General features: G+C 63.0%; 1 protein-coding gene across 1 annotated transcript; it reads right to left on the reverse strand.

Annotated features, from left to right (window-relative positions):
• Positions 1 to 2977: 2977 nt before the first annotated feature.
• TERT (telomerase reverse transcriptase) lies at positions 2978 to 21340 on the reverse strand. The gene is made up of 16 exons (XM_026506645.4): positions 21122 to 21340; positions 19704 to 21009; positions 17517 to 17712; positions 16187 to 16367; positions 15116 to 15295; positions 14568 to 14726; positions 11893 to 11988; positions 11266 to 11351; positions 10352 to 10465; positions 9898 to 9969; positions 9007 to 9195; positions 5782 to 5908; positions 5461 to 5522; positions 4290 to 4414; positions 3543 to 3680; positions 2978 to 3081 (listed from the first exon to the last, which is right to left on the reverse strand). Exons 1-16 carry the CDS (start codon positions 21338 to 21340, stop codon positions 2978 to 2980), a joined length of 3354 nt encoding a protein of 1117 aa, XP_026362430.1.
• Between the last annotated feature and the right edge of the window lie 3468 nt (positions 21341 to 24808).

Consider the following 24808-nt stretch of genomic DNA (forward strand, 5'->3'; position numbering starts at 1 on the left):
AAAACTCGGTTGTTTCCTCTTGCTTTAAAACCCTTGTTTTCATGTTTCACTGGAGGAGGTCTGGCCGCACACATCCTGGTTTTAAGGAGATGAACCAGAAAGAGTTTTCAGTGAGTTGAGCCTAACCAAGCACCAGCCTCTTCAAGGGTGTAACATTTCAGTAAGAACGTGTGATCCTGAGTAAAACGCCAACAGCACGCCTCTACCAGAGAAACAAGTCTCAGGAGATTGTGGAGGACGGACGGCTGAGCGGCTGACCTCTAGGGTCTGGTCTGCGATGGAAACACCAGGAATGGGCTGGTGGGCGTGTGAGCAGGTGGGGGCCAGTGGCGGGTCAGCTCAGGTGCCTGGTGTGGGGTCCCGGCGCGGCCCCAGCAGGGCAGGTCAGTCCTCCCCGTTTAGGACAGCGCAGGCACCACCGCGGCCTGGTCGGCGTGCGGGTCGGGTGGGGCACAGTTCCGCACTGCTCATCTCCGGTGCATTTACGACCCGCTCCGTGGACTTGGGTCTGCCATAAATGGGTCAGCTCAGTCCCTGAGACACTCTGCACGGCGGCAGCAGTAAACAAGGCAATAGCCATAAACCCTGACATGAGATGCACTTGGGCCCTGGAAGTTTGGGCTGCATTAGCGCCAGCCCCATCCAAGGTACACTCGATGGCATCCTGGCACACGTCACGTGGCCCCATCAGGGACATCCTGGAAAGAAGCCGTCCCACTATCTCAGGACACAGGCAGACAGCCAGTTCCCTGGTGGGGCCCTTTCTTCACAGGCTACATCTTCTTTGGGCTGCTCCCCTCCTCGTCTTGTGCAATCCTTCTAGCTCTTTCCATCTGTTCAGGATGTCTGTCCAGCACCCTGCATAGCCCCCCCACGCACACCGCAGCCCCCGCCTGGTGTTCTGGACGGGCACACAAGTGTCTCCCACATGTGGGCTCGTCCCCAACCGAGGCTAAGCTGGGGCAGAGCTCGGCTTGTCATCCTGAGAAAGCCTGCAGCTCCACGCACAGCACTCTGTCGGGGGGCACCTCTCAGGTGCTGTTAGGTGAGGCTCTGACCAGGGAGGCCAAGGGCCCTGGGTGGGGCTCCTGACCCTCCACGACCTCTAGCCACCTCCAAACTCCTAACCCTGACCTCGGAGCCACCTCTGCGCCCCTAGGGCCGCTGCTCAAGACAGCCCATCCTCCTTCGGAGAACCAGGGGGTTCTGAGCATGCGGCCCCCCACCCCACCAGCAGCATCTTAACTCCCCCAAACTGCAAATTCCCCAGATTTGCTGAAGCAGACATGGGGGGGGCACCTGTGCAGTTCAAGCCCCCAGGACAGCTCAGGCTGACACCCACGAACCCCCCTGCCTCTCCCAAAAGGTTGTCTGGGCCACCCTGCTGCTGCCCAGTCGGGCTGACCTGCTCTTGCTGTAACCTGTGGGGCCGCTCATTCCCCCGAGGTCCTCGATCTAGCCCCCGCCAGAGCCGTGACCCGTGACCCTGAGCAGAGTATATACCCAAACCCGGCCCCTCCTGTGGCCCCTCTGCTGTCCCCCAGCCCAGGGGGCTCCCAGTGCGTGAGCAGGACCCCCGCGGGCCGGCCCGCTCAAACAGCTCCGCCTGCAGAGCCCATCCCCATGACACCTGTTCCCAGGCCCAAGTATTGCTGGCCAATGCGTCTGGTCTACGCGAGCACAGCCTCTAAGTTCAGTGAGACAGATGTGATGATGGAGGAGAGAAGGAACCCCACCGTGGTCAGGATGCAGGCATGGGGGAGGGGCAGGGCCATCCCCGGAAGCCCCCAGGTGATGGAGGGTCCAGAACACAGGAGCAGGAGACAAGCAGCCCAGAGGCTACCGCCTACCTCCCAAACCCACTGCCCGCTCCAAGGAACCCTCCAGAAGGAGGTCACCTGGACACTGTGAAGCCAGAGAAGAAATGTGCTTAGGAGGGAATCCAGTGTTCTGGGCCTCAGAATACTGTCCACCCCCTTTCAGGGTCCACAGTAAGGCCAGAGTCGGCTGGATGGGGGCCTTCTGGCCCACTGCCCAGCTACACCGGCCCCGGGGGGGGGGGCCTTTCCCACTTCCCCCTCCTGCCCTCAGGTCCCTGCCCCCGAAAGCCCCCTGGGACCCCCGCCAGGCCAAGGACCCTGCACACCACGTGTGGACACAGACGTGAGTGTCTGTAATCATGGAACGTGGTATGGAGGCCTCACGCAGCATGTGTTTTAATACAAACGTGGGAAAATGGAAGCCTCTCAGAGCAAAGGCTTGGCGTGTTCCTTCCGTGGCTCCCCAGGAGTCTCCGGGGCTGGCAGGTCCAGGGGGAGGAGACCATGCAGAGGACCGCCACCAGGATGACCCGGGGCCACCATGTGCGGGGCAGGGGCCGGGGGGAAAGAGTCGGAAGTGGGGGTGGCGGCGGGTGGGGTGGGCCAGACACTCAGGCTCCAGGAGGTCAGCGGGGGTGCGGGGGGCAGGGCGAGGTCACAAGGACGGGCAGGGATGGGTCTGGAACAGCTGACTGGGCCCTTAGCTTCTGGGGAAAGCTCAACAGGCACAGACTTTGGCCGCGGCGCAGGGACGGCCGGGGCGGGCACAGACAGTCCAGGCCTGGGCACTGAGCAGATAGCGGGAAGGAGCCACACCCGCCACCCAGAGCCCTCAGGAACATGTGTGCAGACTGGGGCAGTCCCCAGTGGGGGGTGGGGCGGGGGTGACAAAGGTCCAGATGGGCAGGACAGGCCAGCCCGGTGCTCCCACCTGCCCCCTCCTGGCGGTCAGTGGCTGAAGGACACACAACCCCGATCACAAGAGAGTGCTTGGGGGGCTCTCCTCCCTGGGGACACTGGCCAGCAGCTCAAGTCTCAGGGTCTCAGGGGAGAAAGGGCCCAGACCTGAGGTGAGCTGGCTCCTCCTACCACGTGAAGCCACCCCGGCTGGGGCTCGGGGGCCCTGGAGGCCACTCTGGGCTGAAGAGGACCAGTAGTCAGTCCAAAATGGTCTTGAAGTCTGCGGTCAGGCTGGGGTCAGCCGCTGCCTCCAGGGCGGCCAGAGTCACCCCCGGGAGCTGCCGGCACAGCTGCGCTTTGGCTGTAAGGGGACGAGTGACACGAGGGTGCCCCAGCCTTGGGACTCCGCCGAAGGCCATGCAGGCGTGTTCTGTGCGCTGAGCGCCTGCCCCGTGCAGGCCAGGCTCCGAGTGCCAGGTGGGGCGGACAGGAGGGATGTGTGGGAAAGACTGGCTGCTGGGGGTCCCTCTGCCCATGTCGGGGCAGCCAGGGCAGAGCCCGGGCACTCAGGCTGGGGGACACCAGGCTAGCGGGGCGGAGGGAGTGGGGCCTTGACCTCTCCCCACAGACAGGAAGTGAGGTGTGGAGTGGTGGAGTGACAGGTGGGCGTGCCCGGCAGGGGGTGAGAGAGCCTATGACCCCAGGGCACCTGCACTCTATCACCTGGGGGCTCCTAGACCCACCCACCGCCATTCAGACACGGAGGAGCCCAGCCCTGCTCAGGCACACAGAAGGCAGGACAGAGCAGCGCCTCGCCCTTACCTGCCCGGAGTGCCCCCAGAAGACACCTGTAGGTACCACCGTGACGAGCCAGCTTGAGCAGAAAGGCGTGGAGGCAGAGCCACTGAGCGGCCTCAGAAGGAAACGGGCCAGAGGCGCCCTTGGTCCCCAGGGACATCCCTGGGGGGGGGGGGGGGGGGAAACACATGGACAGGCTAAGGCCCCGCCTGGAAAGACCACGTACTCCGATGGGCCCCATGCTGCCTGGGGTCCCCACGCCACCTGAGCCCAGGAGCAGGGACAGAGGCCGGGGGGGGGGGGGCAAACGGGCAATTCTGTTGTAAGGTCAGCCGTAACACGAGCTCCAGGGAACCCTGACGGCTGGCACTTTATTCCTCTTCTCAAAAGGAACATCCACAGAACGGAAATCACAAAGACCCGAGGGACACCGCACGGCCTGAGCTGCTGACCGGCCGGAGGCCTCCAGGATGGAGCTGCGGGGAGCAGAGATGGTTCTGGGGGGCGCCTGGGGCAAGGCTGGGCTGCAGACAGTGAGCTCCAGGGGCGTCAGGCGTGGGGCCCAGCCTCCTCCCCACCACTGGCCGGGATTTGTGCCCGAGGCCCAGGGCACCAAGGGGAGGGGGCGCTACCAGGCCCAGGCCTGACGGGGGCACTCCGGAGCGCACGGCCATGCTGTGTGGGAAGCGTGCCGGGGAGCATCCCGTGTTGCTGCACTACAGGTGACCCCTCAAAACCCGCCAGCGACACCCAGTATCCCCCCCCGCACACCTGTGTTCTTGGCTTTCAGGAGGGAGTAGCAGTGCGACGCGGTGTCCGCGATGACACGGAGGAAGAAGGAGGGGTTCTTCCTCACCGGCTGGTTGAATGGAAACTGGAGCACACATGCGTGGAACCTGATGGAGGGACGCCGTGTGGGAGGAGGGTCCCCGGCTGGGGTGCGTCTGCGTGCATGGATGTGTGCATACGTGTGCACACGTGTCCCTCCGTGTCTGTGTGTGCACGGGACCACACGACAAGCCCCCTCCAGGTGCCTCGTGCTCCTGGTCTCACTGACCACCTGGGCCCCTTCTGGAATAACGTGCACGCCTGTCCCTCTGCCAGCAGCCTGACTTCACACATCATCACCCTGTTGAGTGGCAAGCACTTTCCCGCCTGCGGGAGACCGGAGCCGGATTTGGAAACGACACACGCCCGGCTCCAGTCCACAGACTCGCCCAGGCTCACACGTCCATCTGTCCTGACCGTGGCTGGAAGTCAGCTGCTCCCCTGAGTGGCCGGGGGCAGGTCTCCCTTGCAAACCAGAGCAAAGCCTGGCTCTATGTCTGAGGCTGGGGCAGCCAAGGTGACCTCGGGGTCAACACGCCTGAGGTGGAAGCGTCCCCCCAAGAGCTGTAGGAAGGCAGAAGCACCACAGGGCCCCCCAACTGCCCAGCCATGCCCTAGTTCTCGGCAGGGCAACCCGGAGCCATGAAGGGACCGAGAATGTTCCAGAAGCACATGGGGGCTCAGACGTTCCCATTAGTGGGGCAGGAATGGCAGCTGGGCTGTTTCGGGGCCACAGCCCAAAACCCCTTTCTGGGGGACATCGGAGGGTCGCGACCCTCCCCTGTACCCACCTGTTCCTCTGCTCTCTGGGACCCGAGCCCTATGGTGTCTGCCTTCCAACGCCACACGTGGGCTGCCTGTACCCGCCTCGTGCTCCAGGCCCCTATGAGGTCCCGGGTCAGAGCACAGGAGTGGGGACTCCCTGGGCCACGGTGGACTCCCGTCGCTGCCTGGGGACCACGCAAGGTGCACACACACGCACACACACAAAGCTGCAGCGTCCGCGGCTGAAAACCTGGGACACTGGAGGGCAGGGCGCTCTCCCAGGCCGCGGGAGAGCCGGGGCCTCGCAGTCCCACGGACCCACATGTGGCTGTGTGGCCAGGGAACCCACCTGTAGGCCTGCAGCAGGAATATCTTGTAAATGTTGGTATAAACCGTATGGACGCTGTTCACCTGGGTCACAAAGGAAGACAAACGTTGCAGATACATCTGGAATTTAGATTTCCGTCTCGCGCTTTATCACCAGGTCGGAGGGAGGCTGGAGGAGGCGGCCCCAGGTGGGTCCCCCCTGCGGTGGCGGCGGGAGGGCCGGGGAGGTGAGCGCCGAGTGGCTCCAGAGCCTGAGCCCCAAGGCCTCGGAGCCCCACCGTGGGGAGGGACCCAGCGCCAGACGATGGGCCCCGGCGGGCGTGAGGACCGGCCGCGCGCTCACCTGCAGATCCAGAAACAAAGTGCAGCACTTGAGCCGCAGGACGGCGAACAGCTTGCGCCGCATGCTCCTGCCGGGCCTGGTGCCCTGGCTGAAGGTGAGGCTTGAGCGGATGGAGGTCTGGGCGTAGCTGAGGGACAGAGCGGGAGCCCCTGAGACGCGAGGCCTCCTCGCTGCAGCCCACCCACCCGCCCACGCTGTCACAGGCACGCTCAGATCACACCTCACACGCGTGTCCGCCCACGCCCGGGCCGCGGGGGACTCGGGCGGGGCGGGCCCTCATGTACCGCACACATCTGGGTCACGATCGGGGTCATGTACGCGTTCACGCGTTAGTGACAAACAGCACAGAGCACCAGTGAAGTCCACGATTCAACCAGACACGTTAACGTGGCAACCACGTGCCTGACTGGGTGCCTTCCTGGGAGAGCGTCCGAGCGGGGTGGGGTCTCCTCGGGCTCGGCGCGGCTGCTCGGGCCACACGGGGCCTTGAGGCCACAGTATGGCAGCTTCTGGCAGCCTGGAGGGCTTCTTGCAGGAGGAGGACGCCCCACCGACAGCCGGACGCCGTGGATGAGGCTAACACGGTCTCAAGATGGGAGACAGGGAAGACACAGGAAGAGGAAGGAAAGCCGTCGGCTCAGCACCGCCCACACTGGAACACCTGCCCCTGCCCCTATGCCCCCGAAATTCCCCGTGGCCCGTGTGGTCTGTGCCCCGGGAGGTATCCCTCAGTGCCAGCGTCAAACACGCTAACCTCGAGATCAACTTTTCATCTTACTGAATAGTTTCTGAGAGTAATTTCAATGTCAGAATAAAGCTTTTCTGAGCCGCTGAGTCAGGCTGTTGCGTTAGCTGTGGTAACTCACGCTGTCCCAACAGTCAAGTGACAGCTCTGATGATGTCCCTGATTTTTGTTCCTTGAGGACAGATTTCTGGAAGTGCAGTTACTGGGAAAAGGTCTGATTGTTTCAAGAGCTTTAATACAAATTTGCTGCTTTCTAGAGAAGTTGCTCCAGTTTGCCCAACCCTCAGAAATGTGCCCATGTGCCCGGGCCCGACTGGAGCGCCAGGAGCGCTGCTGAGGGACCGTGGGCGCCAGGGACCGGCACCTGGGACGGAAGCTTCTCTAGCGGGCGGGCAGAGCCTGGTGGGAGTGTCTCCAGTCCCCACCCCCGCGGGCTCAGGGCCACACCCTCTCCTCCATGACGGCGTCCATCGCGGCCTCCCTACAAGCCTCCACGTCCAACCTCTACAGAGCTCAGCGCACGGAAGGGAGGCCACTGGAGCCAGGCCTGGGTTCAAATCGTGCCGCTGGGTGACCAGGGGCAGGTCCCTTGTCTGCGCCAAAAGGACACATCTGAGAAGTAGCCGCGGGCCCCAAATACTGGGCTCAGTGAGGCCACTTGCGCTCGAGGCGCTGCTACCGTCTCTGCCCATAGGCTTCAGGCTCCTGGTGCTGAGCCACTCGCCACTTCCTTTCCGGTCTGACGCCTGCCGGTCCCGCGCACTCCCCCCCCGCGCCACGTCGGAGGACCTTCACCCACCTGTTTTCTGAGTCCTCCCGCTCTGTCCCTGCTGTTTTGTTTCCCGAGCCCAGAACTGGCTCCTGGGCGCGCCATGACACCAAGCTGTGGCACACTGGCTGCTCCTACTTTGTTTCCTAGACAACCGGACGTCCTCCCCTCACTCCCACCCGCGGCACCACGGCAAACCCACGCGTGCTCGTGAGGGCGGCCCTGTCGGTCTGGCCGCCTTGCCCTCCCCACCTTGGATGAGCTGGGTTTGGGGAAGACTCGGAAGTCCACGAGACAAGCCCGCCTTGTCACTGTCTTTTCCAGGACAGTCCTCATCCTACCTGTATCTCCTCCCCCTCGGCCTGCCCAGCCTTTGCCGCGTACGCAGGACACCGCATGGGGGTCCAGGCACCTCTGTCTCCACAGCCAAGCCCTTAGGGCCGCTTCTGTGAACAGGCGTTTGTGGAGAGGTCCTGTGAGAGCACAGCTACCCCGCGACACCCACACGCTCTCGGGCGGTGTCATTACGCAGGGAGAGAATGGGGTGCCAGGCCGGAACGGCAGTGCCCGTCCCTCAAACGGCCTAGGTTCTTGGGGAGCAGACAGGTGGTGGGCCGTTCGTGACCAATGGGCGTGGTGGGGGCCGGATGGCGAGAGAGGGCGTGGAGCCGGGGCGTCTGAGCCGAGTCCCAAGGATGAAGAGAGACCAACCAAAGATGGGGCGGCCAGGGCAGGAAGGGGGCCTGGGTTTCGCACGCAGAAGGACAGGCGTGAGTCTGCATGGGGAGGTGAGGGCAGCAGAGCGGGCTGGGAGAGCAGAAAGAGCACCGTGGAAACAAACCGGGAGCGTTCAAGCCAGGACAGTGGAGTCCCCAGCCGGCAAAGGGAAGGCCCGCCCTCCAGCGTGGCCGTGGAATCTGTACTTCCTGCTTGTATGAGAGCGCGTTCCTGCATTCACGTCTGTCCTGAGTCTGTGTCTGGGCCAAGCCCGAGGCCAGGCTGGAGCTCTCAGGCTCAGGAGAAACCGGCTGTGAGGGGCTGAACTGGTCCCCAAATCCACGTTACAGCCCTAACCCACGTGACCATGTGTGGGGACGGAGTCTGTAAGAAGCACTAAGGTCATGGGAAGGCCCGACCCAACAGGACTGATATCCTTGTAGGAAGAGAGACGCCAGAGACGCCTGAATGCAGACGGATGTGAGGACACAGGAGACCACGAGGAGAACCAACCCTGCCCACACGTGGGTCTCGGACTCCCAGCCTCCACGAAGAGAGAACAGAAAGTCTGGGGGAGCTGCTGGTCCACAGTATTGTTCGCGGGAGCACGAGCTCACCAGGACAGGGTCCCACGTACCACGTACACAGCAGGCCCCGTGCACCACAGCCCTGCTCCCCAGGGAGGCCATGGTGGGCATTACAGGGTGTGCCCCCGTCCTAAGGAGACTTGCGTCCAGCCGGTCCCCAAACCTCTGAACTCAGATCTATACAGCGTCCTGCAGAACACACTATGACCCCCAAGTCTCCTGTACAAATTCCTCTAACCAAGAACGCCCCGAAACTGCTCACCTAGCAAGTGCGCTTAATCCCAAGGAGGATGTGTTGCCACCCCCGTCTGGATGGGCCACTGGGCACCCCTGACCTGTGACCCACCCGTCACCCACAGAGGCAGGAAGGCTGCGCGCTGTGCTGCGTCCATCGCGGGCGTATTCACCTGGAGTAGTCACAGGACACCTCCAGGGTCCGGGTGTCCAGCAGCAAGCCGCACCAGGGGAACAGGCAGTGGGCTGGCAGCTGGAGGGGGGCCGCGCTGCCCAGGGCGATGTCCTCCACAGGGAAGTTCACTGCCGTCTTCTGCAAGTTGGCTGTGCAGCCGTACTCGGGAACACCTCTGACCAGGGTCCTGAAGCAGAGAGATCAAGTCAGCCCCTGGGAGGAGGGGGACGCCGCTGGGGGGCTGGGGCACTCTGCGGTGTGGCAGCCGCGGGCACTGAGCCGGAGCCACGGGCATGGAGGCAGGCATGGGCGCTGCCCTGGGGAGCGGGGCTGCCAGCCCACAGGCCCCTTGGAAGTTGGGGTGCACGCCGCACTGGGCAGATGGCGGGGGGGCTGCGCCGCACACACAGGAATAGAAGCGAGGCCGCGAACTTGCTTGTGTGGCTCCCCTTCTCCCTGTAGGCCACATGGGAGGGACTTGCTAAATGGTGGTGCTACGAGGCCGGGGCGCCATATAGGGGGTTGGTTATTTTCCAGAATTAAGTCGGACACGTGGGGTCCTCCGCGCTGTCCCTTTGGGGCCCCAGGAGTCCAGGGTCTTACTTTCAAGTGTGCTTTTCCAGGGAAGCAGACAGTTATAAACTGAGGGGTGTTTGCTCTGGTTGCTGGGCTATCTTTGGACAAACCCGTCACCCCAAGCCCGCCCGCGGGGGAGTCCCGGGCTCAGAGGGAGCGAGAGTCCTGCGGGCGTGCCCTGGGGCACGGCAGCCCGCAAAGGGCTCCCTACAAATGTAAATTCATCTCACGAAGGGGGAACCGTTACTCCGCGAGTCAGGTCAGCCGCTCACGGGCCACAGGAGAGCCGTGGACGCGCGTGTGGGAGCCTCACCTGAGAAAGGCCCGCGCTTGCGTCAGGTGAGGTGTGACCAGCAGAAAGTCGTCCACCAGGCGCAGCAGCACCCTACGACGGGGCAGAGGGGCCGGGGCTGCAGCAACGGGCTGAAGGTCAGAGGGACGTAAATACCCCAGTCCACAAGGACACGGACAAAGTAACTTTCTCCAGAGAGTCTACACAAAGGCTTTCCCTTCTCGTGGGACATGGCAGCGGCTGGGGATGCACGGGCAGGGGCACGGCCACGGCTCAGAGGCCCGTGGAAACGCGCCCGGGCCCTGGCTGCACTAGACGCTGCTTCTAAGCCTACGTTCAAGACCCGCTCACTACCTCCCATGTGACCTGACACAAAGCCACGAGTATGGCCCTGTCCACACCTAGAGGACCCGAAACGCGAGGTGGGGTGAAAGCAAGTTCACACACACACACACACAGTGCGAGGAATCCGTACCCGTCCTGCTGGATTCCAGGAAACAACCTGCTCTCCATGTCCCCGTAGCAGAGACTGCACAGCAGAGTGGACAGGATGGAGCCCTGGGGGATCCCCTGACACTGGACGTACGACCTGGCGGACAGGACGCGGGTGGGAGCAGGCCACAGCAGGCCTCGCATTCATTATAGACACAAGTGCACGCAGACCACAGACACGCAGGCCACGCGCACAGACCACACACGCATGAAGACACACCACGTGCGGACCACGCACCCATATGCGCCACACACTGGGGGGCACGTGAATCAAGGTTTGTCATGTGCGCCCACGAAGCCCTGCCAGGTGTCTGTTAATACCTGCCACTGTCCACGTGGGCCCAACCCATTTTCATAAAGATCACGGCAGGCAGAGAAGTGGGTGGTGCCTCTCCGTGGGAGGCGTGGGGGTCACAGGTATGGCCTTTCCCATGGAGAAAGTTCTCTAGTGACGCGGGTGCCACTGACAGGCATGCCGCCTTGTGAAGACTCACCCCACTGTGCACTCACCAGGAGTATTTTACTTTTCAAATATAATTACATTTAATGAGTGCTGTAATTATTCATAACACAGTAATAACAATACGTCCTTTCACTAAGCTTCTGATTCCTAGAGCACAGGGAATGATCCCAGGGAAGATGCCTACATTCCAAGCTGACCTCTAACGACCTTGGCTGTGAGCCTGAGCCCCCAGGACCACCTCTCTCATCAGATGCTCGCTGGGGTCCTCGTGCAGGGGCTCGCCCAGAGAAATCTGGCTTTGTCTGTATAAATAAAAAAATCATCTGCGGGCATTTAAGTGCCAAAGGACTTCCCGAACCCTGGGAGCTGAGTGGCCGCGGCGCCTGCAGAGGGCCAGAGGCAACGACGGGAAGGTGCCGGGGACCCCGACTCACTTGCCCCCGATCCTTATGACGTGGTTGTACACCAGGCGCAGGAAGAGGTGGAAAAGGCCGCTGCCGGCTTCGTTCAGAGAGGAGCTCTGGAAGAACAAACGGAGGTGTGGGCGGGCAGGGGCCCCACGCTGGACGCCACACGGGGCGGTCTGCGGCTCTGGCCGGGCTCGAGCCTGTGGACGCTGGCCCAGAGGGCACACGCCGTGTGTCCCGCAGCAGCTGACGGGAACCCAGGTCCTCACATCTCAGAGCCTCAGTGGGTGGACCGGCTTCTCCCTGTAACTGGTTCTAGAAAGGCCACGGAGCCTGACGGCTGATCCATCACCAAGGGCCCCGCACTCAGGAACTGCCCCTGCTTACGTGCAAGGAAAAGGGGTTTCCCACTAGATGGTCAGTCCCGGGGGGCACAGGGCAAATCCAACTTGTCCTCCTAAGGAAGGGGGCACGTTTCCTTTCAGCCTCGCGAGCACAACTGAGGGAGAGGGCGTCTCTAGCAAGTCACGCGGAAGCAGCTGGACCGCGGTGGAGTCTGCTACGAGGCTGCACCTGGGCCCCTCCAGCCAGACGGTGGCCACCGCCCGTGTCCGTGCCCCTCCCCAGCAGCGAGCTGCGTGCCAGACCCCCCACCTGCTCAATGACCACAGCGTCCCTCAGTGAGCTGGTCTCTTGCAGATGCTCCACGAAGTGCCTCATGTACGGCTGGAGGTCTGCGAAGGTGGACACCTGCCGGCACAGAGGAGGGGTGAGGCAGACACGCACCGCCCAGGCCTGGCGAGCAGAAGTCACATCGCGGGGGACCTCATCCGCATCAGGAGTGAGCAGGTGCCGTCTGGGAACGGGAGGGGACGGCACTGGGAGCTGGTCAGGGCCCCAGAGCACAGGAACCGTCCACCTCGTCACTCCCCTGACAACAGATGACATGCGGAGGAAAGCCGCTGGGGTCCCAGTCTTTGGAAGGGGTCCCTCCTTCCCGAGACCCCTCCCTGAGGCCTGTCCATTCGCCATGGGAGGTGGAGCCCGAGCACAGGGCCACCTAAGCAGCCAGCATGGAGGGGCTGGTCTGGGGAGGAGGGGACTGCAGAGAAATGAGCCAAAACTGCCATTTCTTCCCTAGTTCCATTGACTATAAGCATTAGGTGCCCCGGGGGGTGCTGGGAACTGCTGCAAAGGCAGTGATGGGGCCGCGGTGGCCAGGCTCTCGGGTGAGCACAGGAGGCTGGGGGCCGAAGGGGAGCAGAGGCCAGCCCTGCAGGATCTAATACCAGTCCCGTCAGACCCTAGTGATCCGCCACTCCCACTGGCAGGTGAGAGATTCTCCCATGGAGAAAACCAGCATTCTGCAAAACCTATGCTTTACAGTTTTTAGTTAGAAGGCTGGCATCTCATGGGAACGCATGGGGTGGGGGGAGAAGAGAACAGGTCTGTGCGACCACGACGCCCCGCAGACGTGCTAGGAACCTGCCCGAGGATGAGGCCGCTATGGAGCTGCCGGGATTTAAAAGTCAATCAAGAGAAAGTTAATAAAAAGTCAATAAAAAACAATAAAACAAAGAAAAAAAAAGGAAAAATGAACCAGAGAGCTGGAGTCTGTGAGAAAATTCACATGGGATTTCAAGGACTGAAGAACAGGACCAGTGACCGGAAGGATCTCATGGAAACAGGTGGTCGGTCAGAACACGTGAGGTGTGGCCGGAGTCCGTGTGCAGAACACACGCGGAGGGGAACCTAGACCGTGAACACGCCCCGACACTGCGTCCGGAGGTAAAGTCCAGCGGGCGGGGCGCCGAGAGCACGAGCTGTTCTCACGGAAACTGCAGGACCGCGTTGCCACCGCCAGGGACAGACGGCGTGCAGAGCAGAAAGGACACGGCATCAGCCATGAACGCCGCCAAACTGGCTCCGTGAAGGTGAAAAACTTCTGTTCATCAAGACCCCGTTTGTGATGAAAAGGCAGAGACAGACCAAGAACACGTGAAGATCCCAAGAAATCCGTGACGAACGCACACGGCTCCTCACAAGGGGGGGATGAGCTCAACGGGCATCTCATGAGAGGAGACATCCGAGTGGCCCATTCATGAAGGGCGCTCGCCGGGCACGTCATGGGGAAGATGCCCCGCACACTGACACAGGACGGCCGCACGCGCCGCAGGGACACTCGGCCCCGCGCAGCGCTGCCACCCCCGGACACTGTGGGCACGAGCACGGCCGGCCCAGTGGTGGCAGCGGCACACGTGGCAGCGTGGTCGGGCACCGTCCCCCAACACGGAACGGCTCCACGCCAGCAACGTCCCCATCCACGGATCACCCGTGAGGGGAACGCCCGCCCAGCAGAAAGCAGAGCCCTGCGGGCAGCACTGGTACCACAGAACTCCGACCACGACAGGGAGAGTAGAGAGCTGCCACCGCCACCGGCCGCGTCTCAGACTCGCTGGGGAGCAGAGGACACAGACACAAAGGGCACGTTCTGCCTGATGTCACGTTCATGGAATTTGAGACAGATACGTGAGTCCACAAGACTGACATCTGAGCAGGGGACACCCTGGAGTGGGACGGGGGTCTTGTGGGCACCGTGATTTTCTACTTCTCAACCCAGGTGGTGGCTGCCATCTGTGTCCACAAGGGCAAAATCGCATTTTGTCGCAGACTCGGGATGTGCAAACCACATCATCTGAGCCCCACCCCAGAGGGGTCACGTGGGGCTCTCCTGAGAATTTCGGGGTCACTCCTTGCCCTTGGCAGCCTTCTGCCTCCCCACATCCCGGCTGCTCTGGGGACCCGGGTGCTTCAGACGACTGGTAGGGAACTGCTGCATCTGACCAGGCCCCTTGTCCTTTCCCAGCCCTGGCCTCTGGGGGAGGGGTACCCCAGACCCGCAGCTCTGCTGTGTGGGCAGGGGCAGCGCGGGAGGCCCAGCTGTCCTGGGCGAGGCACCACCGGGCCCTCTCCTCCCACAGCGCTGGCCCAGTGCTGGCCCACGGAGCACACCCAGCCCTCTCCACGACCTCGGGCCAGGCACAGGCTCCCAGGGCACGTCTGCGGGGACATCAGCTCCGCTGCTGCTGGTGTACCGTCCGCGGCCTGCCTCTGTAAAGGGACACAGGAGGCAGCGGCCCGCAGCACGAGAGGACGCGAATATAACAGGAACGAGAGTGTGAGGTGCCTTCTGGCTCTGGGGGCAGAGGGAGTGCAGCTCAGCACCCATGGACGTGGGCAGGGGCCTCGGGGGGCAGGTCCATCCATGCCACGGACACGTCCACACCACAGACACCTCATCATGGAACATGCACTCCTGCAGCTCTTACGTGTCTTTTGAAGGACTTGCGGACGTGTCCCTGGGCAGTTCTCCGGACCACGGCATACTGGCGCACGCAGTAGGTGTTTTCTTGAGGCCTGATCACGTTGGCAATGACCTCTACCAGCCTGTCCTGGGGGAGGGCATCATACGCCCCCGTCACGTCCACCTACGTGGGAACAGATATGCCTGTGCAGGGAACGCCCCCGGGGTTCCAGGTACAGCTGGTCCTGACCTGCTGTTACCAAACTCAGGGGGATCGGACGCCCTGAAACCCCACTGACAGCCCTGTCCCCGCCGCACACACCTGTTCCACGGCCCCCAGACTCAGCACCCCCGGGGCAGGCCTGCATCCCGGTCTACACCCAGAGACGTGATGTGGCTTCCCCAAGGGACACCCTATTCGGGCAAACTCAGGGGCTGAAGGTCAGCCACTCCCGCCCCCACCCCGCCAGGGCCCACGATACACGGCCAGCCAGTGGAGGGGCTGCTCCCGCAGGCCGGACATGCCCAGCCAGCTCACTTGGCGTGGGGTGGGGACCAGAACTGAGCACCGACCTTGACAAAGTACAGCTGGGGTGCTGGGTCCTGGGCCCGCACGCGCAGCACAAAGGCTCGCCAGGCCCTGTGGATGTCGTCCATACCCAGCACGGAGGCCCCCAGGAGGCTGGGGCGCCGGGCCCGCTCGTAGTTCAGCACACTGAACAGTGTCTTCACTTGCGAGGTGAGATGCTGGACCTGGAGAGCCGGCCCGGGACAGGGGCAGCGTCATCAGAGGACGCCCATCAAACGGGGGCCTGGGCCAGACCTCCCCACCCCACCCACTGGGCCCCCAGGAACAGCTCCCTGCCTCCGCGCCTCCCTTGCCCACCGGCATCCCCCAGACTCCAGAAGGGCCAGATGGCCGACCCCCCACACACCCTCGGACCTGGGGTCTCCCAACGGATCTGTTACGGGACCCTGGAGACTCTGTATAGAGATTGCAGCTAACTTAACAACAGGTGTCTTCCTTCTCCACCTCCCGAGCCCCCACCACACGCAGGGCAGGATGCTGCCTCTGCAGGGACCCCTCACCCACCACGTAGGAGGAACCCCTCTCCACTCACAGACCCAACCAGGTCCCCAGCCAACATCGACAGCCTTGCTTCCTTGTTTGAGGGCATCACAATGACAAAATCACCCCACTCTGCGGAACCACTGGAAAAGGGTCAGAGCTCTGGTGACAGACATGCCGTCGGGGGGACCTATGGGAGGTGCTAACCACAGCGGGAGGTCCTGCATGGGTCACTGGAACCCCAGCAGGCCAGTGGCAGGTGAATAACCCAGTTCTTTCTATCCTCAGCTCACGGAGAGTAGAGTCCCCTGCATCGGCAGGATTCCAGAAGCTGGGGGCAGAGTGGGTAGCTCTGTCATGAGAACCTGTGGGTTCATGGAGGCTGTCTAGCATCTTGTAGGATTGGCCTTCCCACGAGCTCCTTGTCTGCACTCAGGCGCACGGCCCTGTCCGTGGTGCTCTGCCCTCCCGGGGGCCTGACGGGCTGCAGACCCTCCTCCCGGCCTCCTGTCTACCTCCACGCCAAGCCTGGGCTGTCCATGCCCTTGACTTAGAAATGAAAAGACAGCGTTGACCTTCTTGTCTCTGCGGAACGTTCTGGCTCCCACCACGTAGTCCATGTTCACAATGGGCCGCAGCCCACTGCGCTTGGGGAGGAAGCGGAGTCGGGATGTTAGGAGAGTTCCTCTGGCTTCATGGTGTCTTCTGACCTCTGCTGCGGACAGTTCTCGGAGATGCACGCTGGTGAAGTGCTGTCTGAAACAGAGAATCGTGTGGGCTGCAGCTCGGCAGGCATGCGAGACGTCCAGAGCGGGTAAACCCACCAGAGAGAGCCAGGCTCCCAAAGTTGGCAGAGCCAGCCCCCAGGATCCCCATGCTGTGGCCGACCCCCTGCAGGGGCAGCCATCCACGCAGGGCAGGGGGCGGGGGAGGTGGTGACTGGGGCAGCCCCACAGAGGAACAGAACCATCTCTCCATGGACGTGCCGGCTCCCCGTCACCCGTGACCGGCAGCCTGTCCCCCAGCACCACCCACAGGCGGTGGGGGGGCCCAGCAGGGAAGGGCAGGATGCAAGCCCAACCCACCATGGGGACTCAGAAGCCCGGCAGGCAGGGGACGGCTTCCACAGTCCCCACAAGAAGTCTCAAGAGCCACTCTGAGTCACTGCACTGTTACCTCAAACCTAGAGTAAAGGCCTCCAGACCGTCTCCCAGGGGCAGGAGGACACAGCCCCAGCGCCCTGTGGCTCACGGGACTCCGGCCCAGCTCCCTCTGCACGAGATGTCCTGACTCAGGGCATGGGTTTGACCCAAATGTGGGATCCAGCCCAGGAGCCCTGATCTCGCCACTTTCGGGGCCCTGCCCAGCGCTGGAAGGACACTGGGCGTGTTCGGCCAGGCTGGCAGACCAGCCCTGACGGGATCCCGACTCGGCCTGCGTCCAGCACAACCCTTCAGATGGACATAAAGCAGCGTCTGAGACGAGCCTAGCAGCCAGTCGGGCAAGTCAGGCTGCAAGGTAGTGCGTGGGGCCCCGCTTCCTGACGCACACGTCTGCCCCCGGGTACTGCCTGCACGCCATCACCTGGTGAGGCCGTCCCACTCATTCTGTGTGGGTTAAAACAGAATCCGACCCAGGGGCCAGGGACGAGCCAGCGACCCGTCTGCGTGGTCGCTTCCATCCAGGACAAACTTCTTCCACTTCTGCGCCCCACGCAGCCCCAACTCTGACGTCACAGGCCAACAAAGGGGGGCCCCCAGCGAGGGGCGCACAGGGAGGGACCCCAGTGACGGGCCCCCTGGGAGGGGGGCGCACAGGGAGCTGGCGGCTGGCTGGGTGGCCAGGACGCAGGGCTGTCACCCGCACACACAGGAGAACACACGCGAAGGGCACGGACTGACACACCTGATTCCTATACTCTGTAACTGGCTCCACACGGTCTTCCGGTAGAAGAAGAGCCGGTTCTTCTGAAACGTGGTTTCCGTGACATAAAAAAACGACCTGAGCAGCTCAACCACGTACGTGCCCATCAGCCAGCACAGGAACGTGGCCAGGACCTCCTCCCTGCGACGGTGCTCGGCGGCCGGGACACAGCGAGCCCCTGCAACGGGAAAGGCCCAGAACCCAGTGTCCACCCCAGCTGCCCCACACATCGCAGCCACCCCGGCCGCATGAAACAGGCACGTGGGGACTGAGGCGCAGGGAACGGATCCTCAGCCAGAGGAGGGGGCGCAAGCCATTGACGACGCTTCTGCGGATACCGCCAAGCGAGAGCACTGCGGATGTCGGGCTTTAATAAAAGATGTTCCTGGATTAGTTCCACGTTTCCTTTTCTACTTTGTGATGTGGTTACCGGAAAGTTTGGGGATGTGGTCACGTTATATTTCTACTGGACAGAGAGGACGGGGCCTCGTCATCAGTCCTGGTTTACAAGCAGGACGCAGAAGCAGAGACATGCTCTCCATACGGGGACACAGCCATTCAGCAGGGCCACCACCGGGCAGCAGGACCCAGAAATGCCCGGGGTTTCCCAGGCTGGACCACACGGGAGCTAAGGGCTGCCAGACCTGCGCAGCTGGGAACACACACCACAGGAATGGGAAGTCACCCCACGGGGCCAGGGAACACACCCCACGGGTCAAACCAGTCCTCTGTGCGTTCCTCTGTAGTTTATTCTGCGCACTCAGAAAGGTCATGAGAAGGTGTCACCAGGTTGCCACAGAGGCCACGGCCCATATGGAACTGGGGGCTTCACCACTGATAACGGACATGGAAGGAACCGTGAAGGAGCAGGAAGGGGACCCAGAGGCTGGTCTGGGGCAGAGCACAGAATGGAGAGAGAGGGGAGGGAAGAAAAGGGCAGGGGACAAAGCTCAATAAACGCTGACCACAGACCACGACACGACCTCTAACTTGGGGCGTAACTCAGGCCGTGGGATATCCGTGTCAGGCCCGCACATTGCTCAGGACAAGGGACCCTGAGAGGACAGCAGAGCACGAGGCTCCGAAGCACCGCCGGGGGGGGGGGGGCGCAAACTGGGAAGGAGGGTGGAGTGGGAGAGGCGCACGGTGTGGCAACGGGCGTGGCCATGGCCACAGGAAGCAGCAGACGGCCAGGGCCACAGCTGGAGTGTGCAAGGACACAGGGAGGTCCAGAGGCTGGGCCCCACTCCCCCGGGAAAGCACCAGCTCCCTCCGGCATGCAGTGCACATAGGCACGGCAGACCTTGTGTGAAGCTGGGGACAGGGTCACGGAACTCAACTCCTTCCACAGAGTGAGCGGCAGCCTGACAGCACCAGTCCTGTGACAGCCTGTCCAACAGCGCCTGGCACCTTGGAGGTTCCACGGTGTGGCACGGAGAAGGGAGTGGCTGGTTATGGTGTACAGGCATGCCAGGTGAGAAAGTTCTAGAAACGTGCTGTGCAACACAGTGCTTACACTTGGCAATGTTTCCTATGTACTTAACCATTTGTTAGGAGGATAGGTCTCAGCCTGTATGTTGTTTTCCCACAATTAAAAAAAACAACAACCTTACAAACCCAAGTTATTGGAAGGTCGTCCTGCTGTCTGCCATCACCTGGCCTCAGAGCCTCTTGGGGAACTGGAAAGGGTGTGCCCCTGCCCCCCATTGGAGGCCATCATAATCACGTTCTTTGGAGACGAGGCCAGGTATATTTTAAGCCCCCATCGCAGGAGACTGAAGTGGGAATCCGGGTGGTAACCTTGGCTCTAACAGAGGGCTCCGCAATCTTCTTTCACCGAGAAGTCTCAGACGTTTTGGGAGCTTGGGGAAGGTCAAGTGGCAAAACCCCGGGGTCTGTCCTTGTTGCTGCTGCTCCCCGCCACGGAGGATGGCTGGACCTGCGTCCCCACATCTGCTCACCATGTGTCTCCGGTGCCTGCCTGAGTCCATCAGCACCTCCAAGGTTCATGTAAACGGGATGGGAGGGGTCGGAGGTGGAGGATGGAGCCCCCACCTCGAGCCCGAAGCCGGGTGTGCAGGGAAGGTTAGGAGGGAGGGGCCTACCACATTCAGGCGGCGGGCCTGGTCCTGCAGGGCCGACCAGGGACGTGCTCCCCGGGCTGCTCACCTGGGCTCCCGTGCAGCCAGGCGCAGTCCTGCACTTTCATCTTCCACGTCAGCTCCTGCAGCGAGAGCTTGGCGTGCTTTCCCAGAGAGATGAACTTCTTCACGTTCCTTAAGAAGCGGTGCTGGTTGTGCCTGGAGCCCCAGAGTCCAGCGGGCACCAGCCGGCACAGGCAGGCCCGCAGGAAAGCATACACCTGCCAGGGACTGCTGTGCTGCCGGAGAAGGTGGACCAGGCGCCCGGGGTCCGTGCTCTCCTCGGGGGCTGCCGCGGGCCTCTCCAACGGGCACACGCCCACTCCTCTGCACTCGCGGTTGCTGGACGCCTCCCCAGCGGCCGCCACCCGGAGCGGGCAGTGGGTCCTGAGGAGCGCCCCGTACGGGCACCGCGCGTGGTTCCCAAGCAGCTCCCGGAACAGGGGCCTCATCCGCCAGTAGCGCGCGGGCAGGCGGCGCGTCCTGCGGGCAGCCCCCGGCCTCCCGGGCTTGGAGCCCAGAAAGATGGTCTCCACGAGTTTCCGGGCCCCGGTCAGGCTAGGCGGCAGGGCACTGAGCAGGAAGGAGGGGCGCAGCCGCTCCCTGCCTCCCGAGCTGTAGAGGAAGTGCTTGGTCTCGGGGTGCGCTGGGTGATGGGGTACTCCCTGGGGCCCCTGAGATGGCTGTGCGGCCGGGGAGGTGCGACGAGTCCCAGGGGGCCCTCCCTCCCAAGAGGAAGCTTCTGCAGCGGCCCTGCCAGGTGTCACTGCGCGAGGCTTGCTGTCACTCGGCCCATAGGCCCTGCCCAGGTGGGCCCGGGTAGACGGCCTGTCGGTCCCCAGGTCCGGCTCTGGCGTCTCGCCGCGTCTGGGTCTCTTGGCCAGAGGCGGACTGCTCCCGGAGCTGCCCCGACGCCGCCTTGCGCCGGAGGTCCAAGCCTGGCGCGTGGGCCTGAGGTCCGTCCGGGTCCCAGGACTGCGGCCGGGGGACGCGAGAGGCCGAGCCACGGCTGGGACGCAAAGGTCGTAGAGAGGAGGCCCGCACACCTGGTAGGCGCAGCTCCGGGCCACCAGCACGTAGAGCGCGCAGTGCGTGAGCACGTGCGTGAGCACATCGTCGCCCACGCGGCGCAGCAGCAGCCCCCACGCACCGCTGCCACGCAGCGTCTCCGTTACCGTGTTGGGCAGGTAGCTGCGCACGCTGGTCGTAAAGGCCACGGGCGGCCCGCCGCGGGCCCCGTCTAGCAGGGCGAAGCCGAAAGCCAGCACGTTCCTGGCGCCGCGCTCGCAGAGCCTCTGCACCACCCTGGCCACCAGCTCCTTCAGGCAGGACACCTGCGGGGGGAGGGGTCCTGAAGCGCTGGGGACCGAGGCCCCCGGGGCCTGAGCGCGCGGCCCTCCCTTTCCCACCCCGGCAGGCCCGAGCCGGGTTCCCGAGGCAGCCCACCTGGCGGAAGGACGGGGCGACCGGGGGCGGCCGCGCGTCCCAGGGCACGCACACCAGGCACTGGGCCACCAGCGCGCGGAAGGCCGCCGGGTCCCCACGCCGCACGAGCCGCCGGCCCTGGGGCCCCAGGCGCCGCAGGAAGGTGGCCAGGGGAAGCACCTCGCGGTAGCGGCCCCGCAGCAGGGAGCGCACCGCGCGGCACCGGGGCGCGCGCGGCATGGCAGGAGAGGGGCGGGTCCGCGGGAGGAAGGGGCGGGCCCGGGGGGGGGGGGTCCGCGTGAGGAGGCGGGGATTCGGGGAGGAAGGGGCGGGGCCGGGGCGGGGTCTCGGCGTTCGGGGGTGTTGGCGCCAAGGTGTGGCGAGGCCCTGAAGTGCATTGGCCGCATCGTCTCCACCCATGTCCCGCGACCCCTTGCAGGGTGCCGCGGTCCAGCGAGGGTCACACAGCGGGGAGCAATGGAGGCGGCCTTGGCTCTGGGGGTACCCCAGGGGGAGCCCTAAGGTGGGGCAGCTGGGGCGCTCTACGCCCCCTGGGGAGAGGGTCCTCTGGTTTGTCTCTTTCTCCAGTGCGCCGTGACCCAGGCACTGAGGGCTGCCGAGGGGTCCAGCCGAGGAGGGGTGGTGGAAGGAGCAGGGTAGCAAATGGGCGAGGATGCCCAAGGAGAGGGGTCGCCGGCGCTGCGGCCACACAGGCCTGGGGGCAACTGAGGGTGGTGGCTGTGAGTCCCCTCCAACTTGGTCTCCTTGACCTGGGCTGTAGTTTCTCCCTTCAGGTCCTTAGGCTTCAGTCATCTCCACCAGAAACAAAAAACCCTACTAACCTTGGTCCACAAAGGATGGGGAGAAATTGGAGCCACAGGGCCTGTGTGGCCCCCAGGCTCCTCACACCTGCTCCCAGCTGCCACGCCCTCAGAGCCGACCCGGAAGACAGGACTGGGCAGGTGGAGGGACCGGCCTGCGGCCTCAGAGCCCCTTCCAGCCCAGCCCAGAAACCCTAGACAACATTGACCTCCAGACCCAGGGGGACAGTTGTGACAATGCCGGTCATGACTCTTGAACACGACACTTTGGAGGAACCACCCTAATGAGATCTCCCACAAACGCAGGCTCCCCCGCATGTTCAAGTTTGCATCCCTAAGCAACTGGCAAACTTGTGGGTCTCAGGAGGCTCCCGGGATGATGTACTGAGCTCAGCAAACACCGCGTGGCCGGGTGAGTCTTAACCTTTCACAAGGTAAGAAAGAAACGTGGTCAGGAAATTGCTTTTATTCATGGCCCTAGCATTTAAACAGGCCTCCCGTGAGTCCCTGGGCGCGGGCTTGCATATTCATGGCTCTGGCTGAGGGCTCTGATCAGTCCGACCTGGAGGGTTCCACCGACCCAGCACAGCCTCGGAGACTCGCTCACTTCTGCCACTGGTGCATTTGCCACTGCTGGGGAGAATTTGTTCTTTTCCAACAAAGTTACTCTGATTCTCCTGGAGAAGCCTGCTCAGAAGACAGACGTTTTTAGAAAAAGCAGAACAGGAGAAACCGAGGCAGAAAAGGACCCGTGCGGTTAATACCGTGTTGATGGTGAGAAAGTGTCTCCCAGCCGGAATGGAGACCGTTCATCTCCAGTGTCACAAGAGCAGTTAACTTGTCTCGGGAAGTGGGTGATATTCTGAAATCATTGCATCGTAAACGTGAAAAATGTTCCAAGGGAAAAACTGATGCTGTTGGCTTGAGATAAAATACAACGAAAGCCTTATCCTGGGCTTTTGGAGAGGCTGAGGGTGGGCTTCACACGGGACACCTGGAACTTTCCAAGCCGAGTGTGTGCTGCACCAGGAGCCAAAGAACGCCACAGCGCCATCGATTCGGTGCAAAAGCGAGGAGCCCCCACCCCCTGTGCGTGGGGGCTCCACACAGGCTGGACAGATTGACTTCAAGAGACTTCTAACAACACGTGCACAGGGCGTGGGGGGCTGCCCGGGAGGTTCAGGTCGCTCCCAGAACCTCAGGACGTCGACAGACGGCTTCTCCCCGGTCCACGAGCAATCACAGAAATGACGAGGGCAGGTCTCAGGCAGCCCCAGCCCTGCCCGAGTGACCTGAGCCCAGGGAGGCCATTGTGGGTGCCCGGGCAGGGCTCCCCACTCACTGTTGCTGGGCTGCGGGCCTGGGGGCTGGCATGGGCAGACCTCCCCGGCCTGAGAGCCGGCTCTGGATGGCAGTGTGCGGGAGGAGCTTGCAAGGGGACGGCACGTCTGGCACTGGGCGTGCTGGCCGGGCACCCTCCCAGGCAAACACACGTGTTAACTCCAAACAGGCGTCCGCGTTAGCCCGCGGCCCGGATGAACACAACACAGGGCGGTCGGCTGCACACAGGCTTCTGTCCGTATGGAAGCTGTCCACGAAGGGGGCACAAGAAAGAAATGGCATCAACGGCGTGGCCTTGCCGACAGAGGGGCCAAGCGATCCGAGCCCCCGGGGCCCCTGACCCTGAGAAGATCCTTCCGCGGGGCCCCCTCCAAGCTGCTGTGATGCCAGCGTCTGCCTCCGTCTGCATCACCCCGACTCTGACCCTCCTCAAGAAATCCCGGCTGCCAAGTCCCTTGTGGGAGGCGAGGCCACGTCCCCAGGTTCCGGGACTAGGACGTGACATCCTTGTGTGGTATTTGGCCTTTGACGCTTGGCGTGACAGAAAATACAGCTGTTGATCGGCTCTGCCTCCGGGTGCTTCTCCCAGTGTCCCCAGCGGGTGACCTCCCAGAACACGGGACACTCCTGGCCAGAGCCAGCGCCCTGAGCCTGGTACGGTGTGTGTGCGGAGCCGGATGTCCTCCCACTGCCCGTGTGGGTTTACGTGGCCGGCACTGCTCTCGCCACGCAGAAGGGTGCCACGGGCTCCAGGGTCACCGAGCTGCACTCCGCCCACCCCAGCCCCCGGGCCCTGACTACCAGCCTGCCCTGCAGGGATACTGTGGTTTTGAGCATGTATGACGCACAGAGACTGGCGTTGTGCTCAGTGTCCTTCCCGTGGGGCCAGCGGTCCACTGCTTTCCCTCTCAAAGCAGCCCAGTCCGTGCTGTGAGGGGCGGGTGACATGACCACACGGCTGTTGAGGGACGTTTGGGATTTTTCCACTTTGGGCCTGTTATACGTAAAGCTGCTGTGAATGTTTGTAGACAGGACTTTGTACCTGATCACGTAACTTGTCATTACTCCTGGGTGGAGGTCCAGGAGAGCGGCCAGGTCACACTGCAAGGAGGGGCGCACCGCCTCTGTTCCACGGGCACCCCGCGGGCTCCCGCTTCCCCGGGTCCCTGCCAGCAGTTGCTGGCCTTGCTGGCTCTTACTGTAGCCTCTCTGATGGGGTGTGGACGGTCCGCAGGCTGCCCGGGAGACAGCCAGGATGGGACGCCCAGGGTGCCGTGACAACGGGGCCCGCCTTGGGACCCTTGCGAGGGTTGGGCTCGGGGAGCGTAGAAGATGAGTCAGGGGAGGAGCCCTGTCCTTCAGACCACACAAGTGAAGGGAGGGGGCGCGGAGGGCAGGTTTAGGAACCCGGGTCTTAGGGGGTGTTATCTGGAAGCGAAGTGGGTGGTGTAGGGAGACGTCCGTGTGCGGCACCCCAGGGACCCCAAAGCCACCACAGGTCCCGCTGGGAAGTGGATTGTTTTGTTTGAGGGAAATCATCCTGAAT

Source organism: Ursus arctos, unplaced genomic scaffold (genome assembly GCF_023065955.2).
Source record: "Ursus arctos isolate Adak ecotype North America unplaced genomic scaffold, UrsArc2.0 scaffold_15, whole genome shotgun sequence".
Classification (NCBI taxonomy): Eukaryota; Metazoa; Chordata; class Mammalia; order Carnivora; family Ursidae; genus Ursus; species Ursus arctos.

What these genes read in the sequence shown, in the direction of transcription:
- TERT (XM_026506645.4), bottom strand. Translation starts at nt 21,340, where the DNA reads ATGCCGCGCGCGCCCCGGTGCCGCGCGGTGCGCTCCCTGCTGCGGGGC. An exon ending in TTACAGAGTATAGGAATCAG is followed by an intron (nt 16,368 to 17,516) that starts GTGTGTCAGTCC and finishes TCTCTGTTTCAG; the next exon opens with ACAGCACTTCACCAGCGTGC. An exon ending in ACGCTGTGGTCATTGAGCAG is followed by an intron (nt 11,352 to 11,892) that starts GTGGGGGGTCTG and finishes TTGTTCTTCCAG; the next exon opens with AGCTCCTCTCTGAACGAAGC.